The 12,749-nt window shown below is 42.0% G+C and overlaps 1 protein-coding gene across 1 annotated transcript in view; it reads left to right on the plus strand.

Moving 5' to 3' along the window:
• LOC108668830 (teneurin-m) overlaps positions 1 to 12,749 on the plus strand; it is a 33,251-nt gene that overhangs the window by 3,863 nt on the left and 16,639 nt on the right. Inside the window, exons 2-4 of the mRNA XM_047883348.1 lie at positions 10,504 to 10,698; positions 10,996 to 11,205; positions 12,486 to 12,594. Coding sequence (XP_047739304.1) covers positions 10,504 to 10,698; positions 10,996 to 11,205; positions 12,486 to 12,594 — 514 coding nt within the window. The remainder of the gene's footprint in view (positions 1 to 10,503; positions 10,699 to 10,995; positions 11,206 to 12,485; positions 12,595 to 12,749) is intronic.

The following is a 12,749-nucleotide window of genomic DNA, read 5'->3' on the forward strand; positions in this document are numbered from 1 at the left end:
TACGTAGGCCAGCCTTTGAATTAAACTCTATTTTGCTCCGGCAACAGTTCACTCCTTTGGTACCCTCGCAGTCGTTATGGTTACCAAATGAGCGACGAGCTGTCACAATCACCTCTTGAATGAAATGAAAAGGATAGGAAGTTTATATACAACTTATGTTCAACAACTGTATACCGATAAGGACTCTGCGCGACAGTTTAATTAAATTGTTCAATTTCTACTCAAATTGCGTTCAGCAGCGGCCAAAAATCGCGCATTCATCTGCAGCGCCATGAACTTCGATCACTTCTAGCGGTTTAAATCACCTCTGGTCCATTATGGCAAGTACTTTGGATCCGTATGCCGTAGCTAGATACACGATACATTCTCGTGCTCAGAACGTGAAACTTGTGTTAGTTCCAGCAATGCTTATGAACCGTCGTGCGGCTTACGGTAATTCCTAAGACATTAACTTGCGGCTTACGGCATTATTTACTTACTACAAATTCCTATTATTTGCATGTCTAGGTACGGGTTATTTCATGCTCTTCTTACGTGCATTTGACGCGTACCTTTTGTCTTTGCTACGCTTAACTCGCACTCACCTCCATCGTTTGGTACGTTCAGCTCGTTCTTACTAGTACTCAAAGCGGCAGTGTTCATATCTCTATTATAATTATCACTTATATCGTATTATTTGATCATATAAGATATGCTGGAGAAGTTATGAAGGTGTACAAATTGATCCATAAAAGAGTATTGCTAGTAAGAATTATTGTTTGCTTGATTAGTTCTAAAGCCCAAGTTTGCTGCAATTTCTTCTCAATTTTCCATTGATATCCTTCAACTGATCAATATACGTCCATCATCATGTGACTACATCCCCAATTGATTTAGTTAATCATCCTCTGCGTATCCTTACATCTCAAGTTGATCCCTACATCCCCAATTGGTCCCTACGTCCTATGTTCGTCCCTACTTCACAAATTTATCCCTACATCCCAAGTTCATCCGTACACTCCACGTTCGTCCGTACATCCCAAGTCCGTCCCTACATGCAAAGTTCGTTCGTACATCCCAAGTTCGTCCGTACACTCCACGTTCGACTCACACGCGCCTCACACGCGCCTCACACGTGCCTCACACGCGCCTCACACGTGCCTCACACGCGCCTCACACGCGCCTCACACGCGCCTCACACACCCGCCTCACACGGCGTGATAGTGTGCCTCACATTTGGCCTACTTATCACTGACACGCTCTCCACGCTCGTCTCACGTGCCCAACACTGCGCTTCTCTTGCAATCAATTACTTTAAGCTATAATTTAAAGTAAACAATCTTATTTCTTTAACAATCTTTTCATACTTTTTGAATTAAAATTAAGAAAAAAACAACGACAGGACAGCGTGTACGCGAGAAAGTCTGGTGGCATGAATTATTTGTTGAACATCCACGGAAAGCAAAGTATTTGAGCTGCTTAAACGCATTCATAGCTTCCGAAGGATGTTATTATAGCCTCAACATAATTACTGCGATTTCATACAGCATTAAATTTGATATGATTTTCATCTACTGAAAATAACACACGTTCAATTACGGAGCCTAATCCCTGCTTGGAAGATCCTTATTTTATTTTTCCCTAGATCATGAATATCGTTGAAATTTTCTCCTGAAAATTTTGCGCAGCCTGGGGATTTAATTAAAATTTTGCGTCAGAGGGCCGCCGGTCAGCGTTTCCGCTGCGTTTGTTTCTTGGACGGACCGTGAAATGGCTTAAAATTGGGGCCCGATGGCGCCTAAATGGGCCTTTGTCCTCTCGGTGGTGCACAAATGGACCTCTGTCCCCCACACTGTGGGCTTGAATATCTTATTTCAAGCCCAGTGTCTTTAGGCTTTAATTCTGGTAGCTTAATTCAGGTATTCATTGAGTTCATTGAGTTATAATAAGAGTGGATGGTGCACCGGCAGATGGTGCGCGAGTCGACACGTGACATTACATATCCGCGGCGGGGTAATGCGTGAGATTGGCTTGATAATATATTATAACATTTCAATTCTAATTACCTCAATAACTTAGAAGTCCTTTACGCTTTGTGGAATTTTTAAAAGGAAGCATGGTTGTTTCAAGGAATCGCTTGAAGGAAGTATTTCTATTCAACTTTCTCCAGACCACGAGAAATGCTTTCCATGTCGACTTCTTACGTTACATGACCTCCTAAATACTCATCATGTCGACTCGTGTTGCACATGTGCACATGACAATCTATAGCAGTTTTTATGCTGTTAGTTTATCGCGTAGGTTTATTACACAGGTTTATCGCGCAGTTTATATCGCCCTGATTGATCGCGCTGAGATTCTACACACTCAAATTTATCGCCCGTAGATTATTTGCACTCAGGTTTGTTTCAAATAGATTATTCGTACACAAATTAATGGCACACGTATTAATAGCGCACTGAGTAATCGTACACAGGTTCATCGCGCACTGATTAATCGGATACAGAATAATGGCGCACAGATTAGTTTCGCACATACATTAATCGTACTCAGATAAATCGTACCCAAATTAACGGCGCCCAGACTAATCGCGCAGAGATTAATCGTACACAGGTTCATCGTACACAGATAAATCGTACCCAGATTAATGGCGCTCAGATTATTTGCGCAGAGATTGATCGCATTCAGGTTCATCGCGCACATATTCGCGCTAGTGCGCGCTTGCGCCCCGTTCCCCGGCGCCGGCGGGAGCGCATCGGGCGTCGCGCATCGTTTTCCAATCGCGGCGCAAGGCGCGTCGGGGCGTCCGATATGCAGCGCGTGCCATGGCCGTAATAACCGTAATTAGAATACCTTGCCGTGGCCGTAAATATGTGGCCCCTTACCCTAGCCTCACATATGTCGTCCCCTTACCCTGGCCGTACTTATGTCATCTCCTTACCCTGGCCGTACTTATGCCGTATCCTTACCCTGGCCGTACTTCCTTATGTCTGCCTCACGCCCAAGCCGTACTCCCTTATGCACAGGTCGTATATGCTTTAGTTTTCCTTTAGTTCCCACCACAAATTCCTCAAAATGCGCTGGCAACGCCAAGAAAATGCAAATGCAAAATTTCAAGGACATTTTTCGGTAATCGCGCGTCCCTGATGATAGTGATAAATTTCCTGCAGATTATTTTCCAAGTCCTGGTCATGTTTAGTTACTCATAACTAATAAAATGTCAGTTTAAATTTGTCTTCAAACATACGGAAGTTTCAATGCATGCTACGTACAGTACATTCAGCATTTCTTCTTAATGTGTCTTAAACTCTACGGACGCGGCACCAAACATTCCATTACCTCCTGATCTCCAGCCTTGCTCACCCATGAGTAACGATGCGACTCTAGTTATAATGATAATTACTTGTTGCAACAACAACAATAATACAAGCAATGGTAATAAATTCTGAAAATCAATAGTTTATAAAAAATATGAATATAGATAAATAGACATTGTTGGAATTATTGAAAACCTACAGTGAAAATAATTTAAAAGAAAAGGCAGAAAGATGCTGAAGAAGATATAGTGTAGTGTATCGATGAGGATTATGTAAATGATAACAATTTTTCTAAACATGCATGTTTTCATTTCCTCGGCTTTGTTCGTGTCACAATAATAAAATAAATTTTGACAGTACCTTCTTTTCTCTATCTTTAATACAGAAGATATATCACTTAAAACACTCATCTCAATCCATTAAATATTAATGATTGAGAGATCAATATATAATGACGATACATTTGGCTGCAATTGGATGCCGGAGGTACGATCGATGACGCGCTCGCGATAACGTTGATAGCGGTTGTTGTACCGCCTGCATCGTAGCCTCCATCGCACGCATCCATCCTACATCCTACATCCTCCATCAGTTCACATGCCGCCATGTGATGGCATAGCGCCGTGGCAAGCCATCACATACCGTCACATGCGTTCACATGCCGCCATGTGATGGCATAGCGCCATGGCAAGCCATCACATACCGTCACAAGCGTTCACATGCCGCCATGTGATGGCATAGCGCCATGGCATGCCCTAAGTAATGATGTCGGGGTAGGCTTGCCCATTAAGTAATGACTCGCTCTCGGAGCCGCGGTGTCTGCGGCAGCAGCGCCTCGTGAGAGCGGCCGACCCTCGGCCTCTGCCCTCGCGGCCATAATTACTAGCGGAGTGTGTTAATAATATGAATAATATAGCAATGTAAATTATGGTTTACGCTGCAAACTGCGGCTTAATGACCATGGTAGTTCAGAGTAAGTCATACAATTTTCTTGTCAAGTCTGGAAGACAACTTAGTTATCGATTCTTCTTTGCACAATTATGTCGAATACCTACTATAATAATGATTTTTATCATTAGGAAATTAGGATTTCATTTCATTTATTAGCAGGTAATCCTCCCAGACATCCACTTAACATAGTTCATTTAAAATCAAGGATTTTACCTATTCTGGAATCTGGGCGCTTAAATTTCCAAACAAACATAATTTGGGTGGAGCATCTATAGCAATTATCAATTAAATTTTCGAACATGCCTGTTAGGAAGCTCACCAAAATTTGTTCCTGCAGCTAGTTTAGTCTTGACTCTACGGAGACATTTGATGAATGAACGGATTTTCGAGAAGACATGAGATTAAAATTCTATTTAAGGGAAAATGTTGCGATCACAACAGCCATTTATTACAACTTTTTTTCGCATCGGTAGCACTCTATAGTGCTAAATAGTGATAATTATTGATGGCGCTAAGTAAATAATGTTAGTGTTTAATAGTTATTGTGCCAAATAGGGAGAGTGATGAATATTGCTAGCGCAAAATGAGATTTCATTTTAGCCGTCAATATTGAGAACAGTAATATTGATATATAGTGACAGCTCTAATAAAGATGGTGCTTAATAGTAATATTGATATATAGTGACAGCGCTAATAGAGATGGTGCTTAATAGTAACAGTGATATATAGTGACAGCGCTGATATAGCGCTGTCACTAATATTCACTAATATATGTCGGTGCTTAATAGTGATAGTGATTGTGTGAAGAATTGCAAGACGAGGACTGACAATTGCACTCCCGCAGAAGTTCTCTGTACCGACTAGTTATCTCGTGAATGACTTCACTACACCTGCAGACTAGTCGACACTAGTCGGCACTAGTAGTAACTAGTCGGCACTAGCTCAGTATATGCTGCTGTAACACCTGAAGTGTTGCAAAACTAGCAGAATGTCGCACTCTCCGTATAATGAATATCTGGATNGTCATGTTCATGCCACAACTGTGAGGCTTATCATGCCACAAGCTCCATGTAGTCATGTTCATGCCACAACTGTAGGGCTTATCATGCCACAAGCTCCATGTAGTCATGTTCATGCCACAACTGTAGGGCTTATCATGCCACAAGCTCCATGGAGTCATGTTCATGCCACAACTGTAGGGCTTATCATGCCACAAACTCCATGTGGTCATGTTCATGCCACAACTGTTGGGCTTGTCATGCCACAAGCTCCATGGAGTCTATTCATGCCACAACTGTCGAGCTTTTCATGCCACAAGCTCCATGGAGTCATGTTCATGCCACAACTGTAAGGCTTATCATGCCACAAGCTCCATGGAGTCATGTTCATGCCACAACTGTCGAGCTTTTCATGCCACAAGCTCCATGAGGTCCCTTTTATACTGTAAAGGTCCATAAATTTAAACATAATAAGAATTTCGAAGAATTAATATGGTGGACTCGTGGCGCAAAATTCCAGGATTCTAATAAATTTTTTGTCAATGACAAGAATAACGAAAATTTGTGCGGAAAATTGCGCGCCTGTTACAAAATATTAACAACTTAATGTTCATGAAATGGTGTGTCGGTAGTTTATTATTCGTTAATACGTCTTAACTAATTATTATCGTGAGGTTTACATTCATATTATTCTTATAATAAAAAGGTTCCTGGCCTGCGTCAGTTTTGTCAATGATAATTTTAATAACAGTTTTGGTAATAATAATAATATTAATTTTGCTTTATTTAACTGTAATAAAAGTGATTTTATACAATATATGGTAGAATTAAAATATAATTCTAATTTTGCGCACATTTCTGGAGCTATAGATAGTTTCGCACGCATTAAATGACGACCAATGCGGTGGTGTTAAAATAAACCTACTTCATCTGTGCATATCTAATCTACAAAAGCTTAAATCTTTAATCCTCGTCGCATACGCCGACCTCGGAGTCCGTCGCACAGAGTCTGCCAAAACTGTCGGTCTTAATTTAAAGTTTTCCGCGAGAAAATCAGAATCTGCGCGTCTTGGAGGCGTCGCTAATAATTGACTTCGCATGTCTGCGTGCAGGCAAACTTTTAGGTGACGTAGGCTGAGGTATTTGCCTGCGTGTGCTGGGCGTATAGGGGACATTTGCCGGCGTATAATGAATATAACTAATGAATTGCAATAATTAAGTATCACGATTAAGTGTTAAAGTGAACGGTTGTAATAATCAATACTCAATACTCATGGTAAGTGACGAAAGATTCCTGATATACGAAGTTGCCGCTATACGTAGGGCTCCTCGTGGATACCAAGTTGATCATTTTATAGATATAAACATCTTATTCCTCCATCGCTTCTTTGTAGTATTTGTTGCACGACTTTTGCGACTGCAGCACGACATGCACGATCAGCACGACTTGCACTACCAACACGACCTGCAATCCTAGCACGACCAGCACGACAGGCAGCAGGCACGACCTGCACGAACTGCAATCCTAGCACGACCAGCACGACTAGCACGACCAGCACGACCAGCACGACCAGCACGACCAGCACGACCAGCACGACCAGCACGACCTATACGACCAGCAAGACCTGCACGACCTATACGACCAGCACGACCAGCACGACCAACCAGCACGACAAGCACGACAGTCTTATTCTGCTGCCGCGCCGCCCAAGACAAAGTTCAGTTCTATGTAAATTCGCCGTCTGGAGCGGCCAAGTTACGGCTTTGTTTCAATGTAATTTATTCGCGCCATTGCTTGTAGACGCGAACTTCTTTGGCCGATACAGCGTGCGAATGTCCGGGAACTGCTCTCGATGTCCTTGCCTGACTCGGGGCAAATATAGAGCTTCTTTTATATACTATTTTTGTATTATCTCTGATCTATGTATACTTATACTCCTTATCCATTCACTTATTCACGACAAAATCTATGTCTCAATAAGATAACAACAGAACTCTGCACCAATGTATCAAGATTCGTACTATATTTGAATGAGTCGTGCGTCATTCTATTGCAAATTTTGCAGAAATTTTCCGCCTTTTTAATATCTTGCACACATAAAGCCGCATATTTTTATGATGCTTCTTAAAATAGCGTCATTATATATTCTCGTACATTTTTTATATATGTTACGACACTGCACGTGACCAACGTGCTATGTATTCCGACGCCTTCTAACTTCTCAAACTCACCTAATTTGCAACAGGCTTGTTTCTCTTCTTTTACTGCGAGCCGAAGTAAGTTCAATTCTGGCCGAACAAGTCTACACTTTTACTGACGGACTCGACTCTTGTGTGGAAGCTGTTCATTGGGAATGCCATGTAAATAAATACATGTCAAAGTAAAATGAAAAGATACCACTAATCTTGTTAACGAGGTCTGGCGTTTATTACTTCTAACTTCTCAGTTATTTATACATTTTTACATTTTAAACTAAATGATGATAAATGTGCAATTTTGTTTATGTAATTCCGTTTTAAAATCATTTGCATCCAAAAAATTGTAAAAGCTATTGATACATTAATTTTGCGGTTATCAAGTCACGCCCAGTGCAGTAAAATTCAGCTTCCTTCACTTCCCATCATCATTTGTCAGCTTTTTTCTTCTGATTTTCATCTCCAGTTATTTGTTTTTTCATCTTCACTTATTTGATGGGACTTTTTTAGCGCATTTGCTCATTTATGGAAAAAATGCACTATTGTGCTCGCCATGTCCGTCCGTCCGTCTGTCTGTCCGTCTGTCCGTCCGTCTGTCCGTGACCTCAAGTTTTCGTCGATGAGAAAATACGCTCTCTGTCACTCACTGTAGTGAGTACTGATTTGTATTTTTTGTTGAATTTTCGAAGCGCGGGCAGCGCTGGGAGTGCATTGAGCTGCCTTTACGCACGGCGTTTCTTGCCCAAGACAAAATGCGTGCAATATTTTCCGGGTCTTGACGATCGAGTGACGCCATTCGTGCGCCATGTCACGGACAAACGTAAGCATTTTCTCTAATGATTATAATCATCGTGGGTAGGAATAACATTGTAGCCAACTAGCTCGTTAAATAGTCGTGCAATGCACAGCGTTATCTTTTTACGTTAGTCGGCTCTTCATTTATCTATGAAGAAACAGTCACTAGCGTACACATCAATAAGAATAATCATAATAAAACTACTTAAACTAAACGGTAACAGCATTTGTCGCGTACATCAATAATAACGATACAATTATTTGGACTTATTAAACTTCCTAAATCTCAAGCACAATTCCAGAAAAGCTCTCTGCGAAGCCTATTTGTTGAGAAATATCAAGCTCCATTCAAGCGTTCGTCGTTGACAAAGTCGTTAAGTCCAAAACACGCTTGGTTCGTAGTGTTTAAATCAAGCCCCGAAGGGAGGACGATGCACTGGAATTGCCACAGAATCTCTTAAAGGTTGCAATATTTCTGGCTTTTGGGATTCAGGGATCCCGAACAAATGCCTTTGTTTATGCGTCGGCCACTGAGAAGTCCACAGATCCTGAATATTTAGGGAGAGACGGCGCGGACCACGTCGCTGTGACGGCCTGACGAGGCTGATGTGTGATGACGTGTTATCTTGTGACATGTGATGACGTGTTATCTTGTGACGTGTGATGACGTGTTATCTTGTGACGTGTGATGATGTGTTATCATGTGTCGTGTGATGACGTTATTTTTGCCAGCAATACTTCCTCATCATTGTGCTAGCATTGCCACCATTGTAGCAGCATCAGAGTTCTCAGATTCAATCTTTATTATTTTATTTTTGGTACATGTTCTGAAACGCATAGCGCTTGCGCATCTTCTTCAGCTCTCGCCTTTGGTTGTATTATGCCAGACTTTTTCCTTGGTCGCGCAATCGAAGTTTTTCATAATCCTTTACCCGTAGTTGTCAGATTCCAATAATTGGGACCATTTTTGGCATGGTCCTGAAAAGGCACCAAAGCATTTGTGATACTGGGTCTTTGAAAAATGCATTAGTGTCAAGGATACCGCATAATACGTTTGGAGATACCGGAAGAATATAATGGTTATGAAGCATGCTGGAAGCATTTTATGCTGCTTGTCATGCTGGAACTTGCTCTGAACCTGATGTCTTTTCGCACTGCCTTGGTAGTCGCGTAGTTTAATTCAAACAATAGCTACAAAAACGTTCAAAACAATATCCAATGGCCCAAACCAACCCAATTCGGCTGCTAATGCTTCTATTGTGTTATCAATTCTAAATCATTCACGTCATTACTAACGATTATTTTAAAGTATTCTCTGCGAGACTCCATGTTTGGTCACTTGGTCAGTGACTGGACAGAAAGTACAGTTTATATGTTATTTATGTCATAATTTAAATTCATATGAATGTTTCTATGTGGAAGCTATATTATTCAGGTATTATGCTATTTAATCGAAAGATGTACTTCCAGCCGCAGTATAACTGTATAAATTGTCCACGTGAAGAATACTAAGAACAGACTTAAGTCAAACATAATTTTCTGAACGTCAGCTTAACCTGAATCTCGTTAATAATTTTTAGTCGGCTTGTATCATTTCTTGCCACCTGAGAACGTAACCAGAAGCAGCTTAACCTTTCTTCAATATTATTTAATCGTCGTTTTCATTGCAAAACATTTGTACTTTCGACAATTCATGGTGCGCGTTTAGTTTCTTTTATGCGCTACCAAAGTCCATCGCGTCTATACAGAGACAAAACTTGTCGTCTGCGTGTCTTTGACCGCCACGACAAATGACAAAAGTCCTAACAAATTATGGCAAAAAATGTTCCTTGGTTGAGAGAAGTTCAGCGAACCTCGTTGTCCTATTTTTGGCTTAAAACTCAAAATTACAATTTATTTACCTGAGTCGGGAACTTTGACCAGCAAACAGCTATACTGAACTGTACTGATATACTGAATTAATCTCCTGATAAGCTTCGATCACGACGGTTGCTGCGAAATTATGACCCGGGAAAACTGTTAACTGCCGAATCCATTTACTGTATAAGACCGTTTGGTACTCCATTTGCGGACTTTGAAATATCGCAATGGTAATTTTAATAAAATCACTATTTTTTACATTTCTTGAAAAACACCATTTTCATTTCGTAATTTCATGCATTAACTTGAAAATCATTCGTTCGATGTTATTATTTAATTCATGTGTTTTGATCGGATTGCCTGAGAAGCTTTTGCTTAAACTATGCACTGTGCTTGTGTCTGTGCAGTGGAGTGCCCAGAGCTGTGCAGCGGGCAGGGGGAGTACGTAGAAGGAAGGTGCGTGTGTCTGCCAGGCTGGAAGGGGCCGGAGTGCAACCTGCGCTACGACGAGTGCGAGGTGCCGGACTGTAGCGGCAACGGCCACTGCGTCGACGGCCGCTGCAGCTGCGCTATGGGCTTCAAGGGCGAGTTCTGTCAGGAGGGTGAGTTTAAGTTTGGTGTGTCACTTTTAAAAAGTGCTTAACTTTGCAAATAGCTTATGTATGTGAACGTGTTACTACTCTGTTCAATTTACTGCATTAAATTCAAAACCAGCAAGCACGCACGTTATCTATGAAAATGCCTAATTTATCTAACATGTTTCCATATCACCTACGGACCTCGTAACCTGAGTAAATATCCATCCATATAAAATTTATTTACCCTACACTAACTGCTTAATTGTGCATTAAATTCATCGCAGTCACCCTTAAGTACGACTAACCCGCTAACGTGTGTAGTGGAGTGCCCGCATCCTACGTGCTCGGGTCACGGGTGGTGCGTGAACGGCACGTGCATCTGCCAGAAAGGCTGGCGTGACACTGACTGTGCCAAGATGGACGACGCGGCGCTGCAGTGTCTGCCTGACTGTTCCATGCATGGCAACTTCGACCTCGAGAGTCAGGAGTGCGTCTGTGAACCTCAGTGGACGGGGTCAGAGTGCGACAAGAGTGAGTCAACAATTTAACTTCAGTTATGACAATTTACTCATAAGTTTCTTGAATCATTTAAAAGCCGAGCAAATAAATTCTATTGATTAGAAAAAAAAAACATTTAATATTTTTGGATTTGAAGTTCTTGTACTCACGACAAAAGGGACTTACTAAATAAAGGATTTATTACCTGCCATATTATAACAATAATCAAATTATCGATTAAATCTTTGGTCATGTATATTCATATTTATACTGAAAAATTATATAATTGTTGATTTAACGCGCAAAAATCGCACAAGCACTATAAATGGGCATGAAGGATATGAGGCATCTCCTACAGACGCCCTCACTCACTAATGTTACGCCCTCACTAATCTCCTACAGACATGTTACGCCCTCACTAATCTCCTGCGGACATGTTACGCCTTTACTAATCTCCTGCAGACATGTTACGCCTTCACTAATCTCCTGCAGACATGTTACGCCTTCACTAATCTCCTGCAGACATGTTACGCCTTCACTAATCCCCTGCAGACATGTTACGCCATAAATAACGTGCCTGAAAATTAGGTGTCACCAATAGGTGTGCATGTGACGAACATGCGCTAACACGTTTATGCTGTGTTCATGAATGCTTCGATCTTGCTTCGACTTAAATTTTTAATTTACGTGATCAATAAACATACTTATTTGTTCTATACCTTACCTATATGTCAGAATATGTAGTATGTTTCTGATGGGTAATGTTCAGAGGTAATGCTCAGATACTAACTCAGGAGTGCATGATTCGTGAACAGGTCTGAGTTTGTTTGGTCATGACATAAATTTACTTCAGACCATAACCATTCCTAGACCTTAAGATTATCAGATTCAGAGACCCTGTGATTTAATGTTTTCATAGACCCTAAGATCGGAAAGACGTCACAGATACTCAGTCCAGCCCAGGTTATAAGTTCATCCCGTCACGGTTCCTACTGCCATCGCCGTGTCAGAATGAAAGATCATGTGGGCCCTCAGACCATCCGACCCTCAGACCATCCGACCCTCAGGCCATCCGACCCTCAAACCATCCGACCCTCAGACCATCCGACCCTCAGACCATCCAACCCTCAGACCATCCAACCCTCAGACCATCCAACCCTCAGACCATCCGACCCTCAGACCATCCGACCCTCAGACCATCCGACCCTCAGACCATCCGACCCTCAGACCATCCGACCCTCAAACCATCTGACCCTCAGACCATCCGACCCTTAGACCTTCCAACCCTCAGACCATCCCTATTGCTCCCTCAGAAGTGTGTGGTCTGGACTGCGGTCTGCACGGGCGCTGTGAAGGGTCGCAGTGTCTCTGCAGCGACGGATGGACGGGCGACAAGTGCGACCTGCGCACTTGCGACGCCAGGTCAGTTGACCTACTACATGTACGACAACTGCGACATAGGATGAGTTGACTAAGCTTATGTACGACAAATGCGACGTAGGGTGAGTTGACCCAGCTTATGTACGACAACTGCGACGTAGGGTGAGTTGATTAAGCTTATGTACGACTACTGCGAC

This window comes from Hyalella azteca, unplaced genomic scaffold (assembly GCF_000764305.2).
Source record: "Hyalella azteca isolate HAZT.00-mixed unplaced genomic scaffold, Hazt_2.0.2 contig12678, whole genome shotgun sequence".
In the NCBI taxonomy this organism is placed as follows: domain Eukaryota; kingdom Metazoa; phylum Arthropoda; class Malacostraca; order Amphipoda; family Hyalellidae; genus Hyalella; species Hyalella azteca.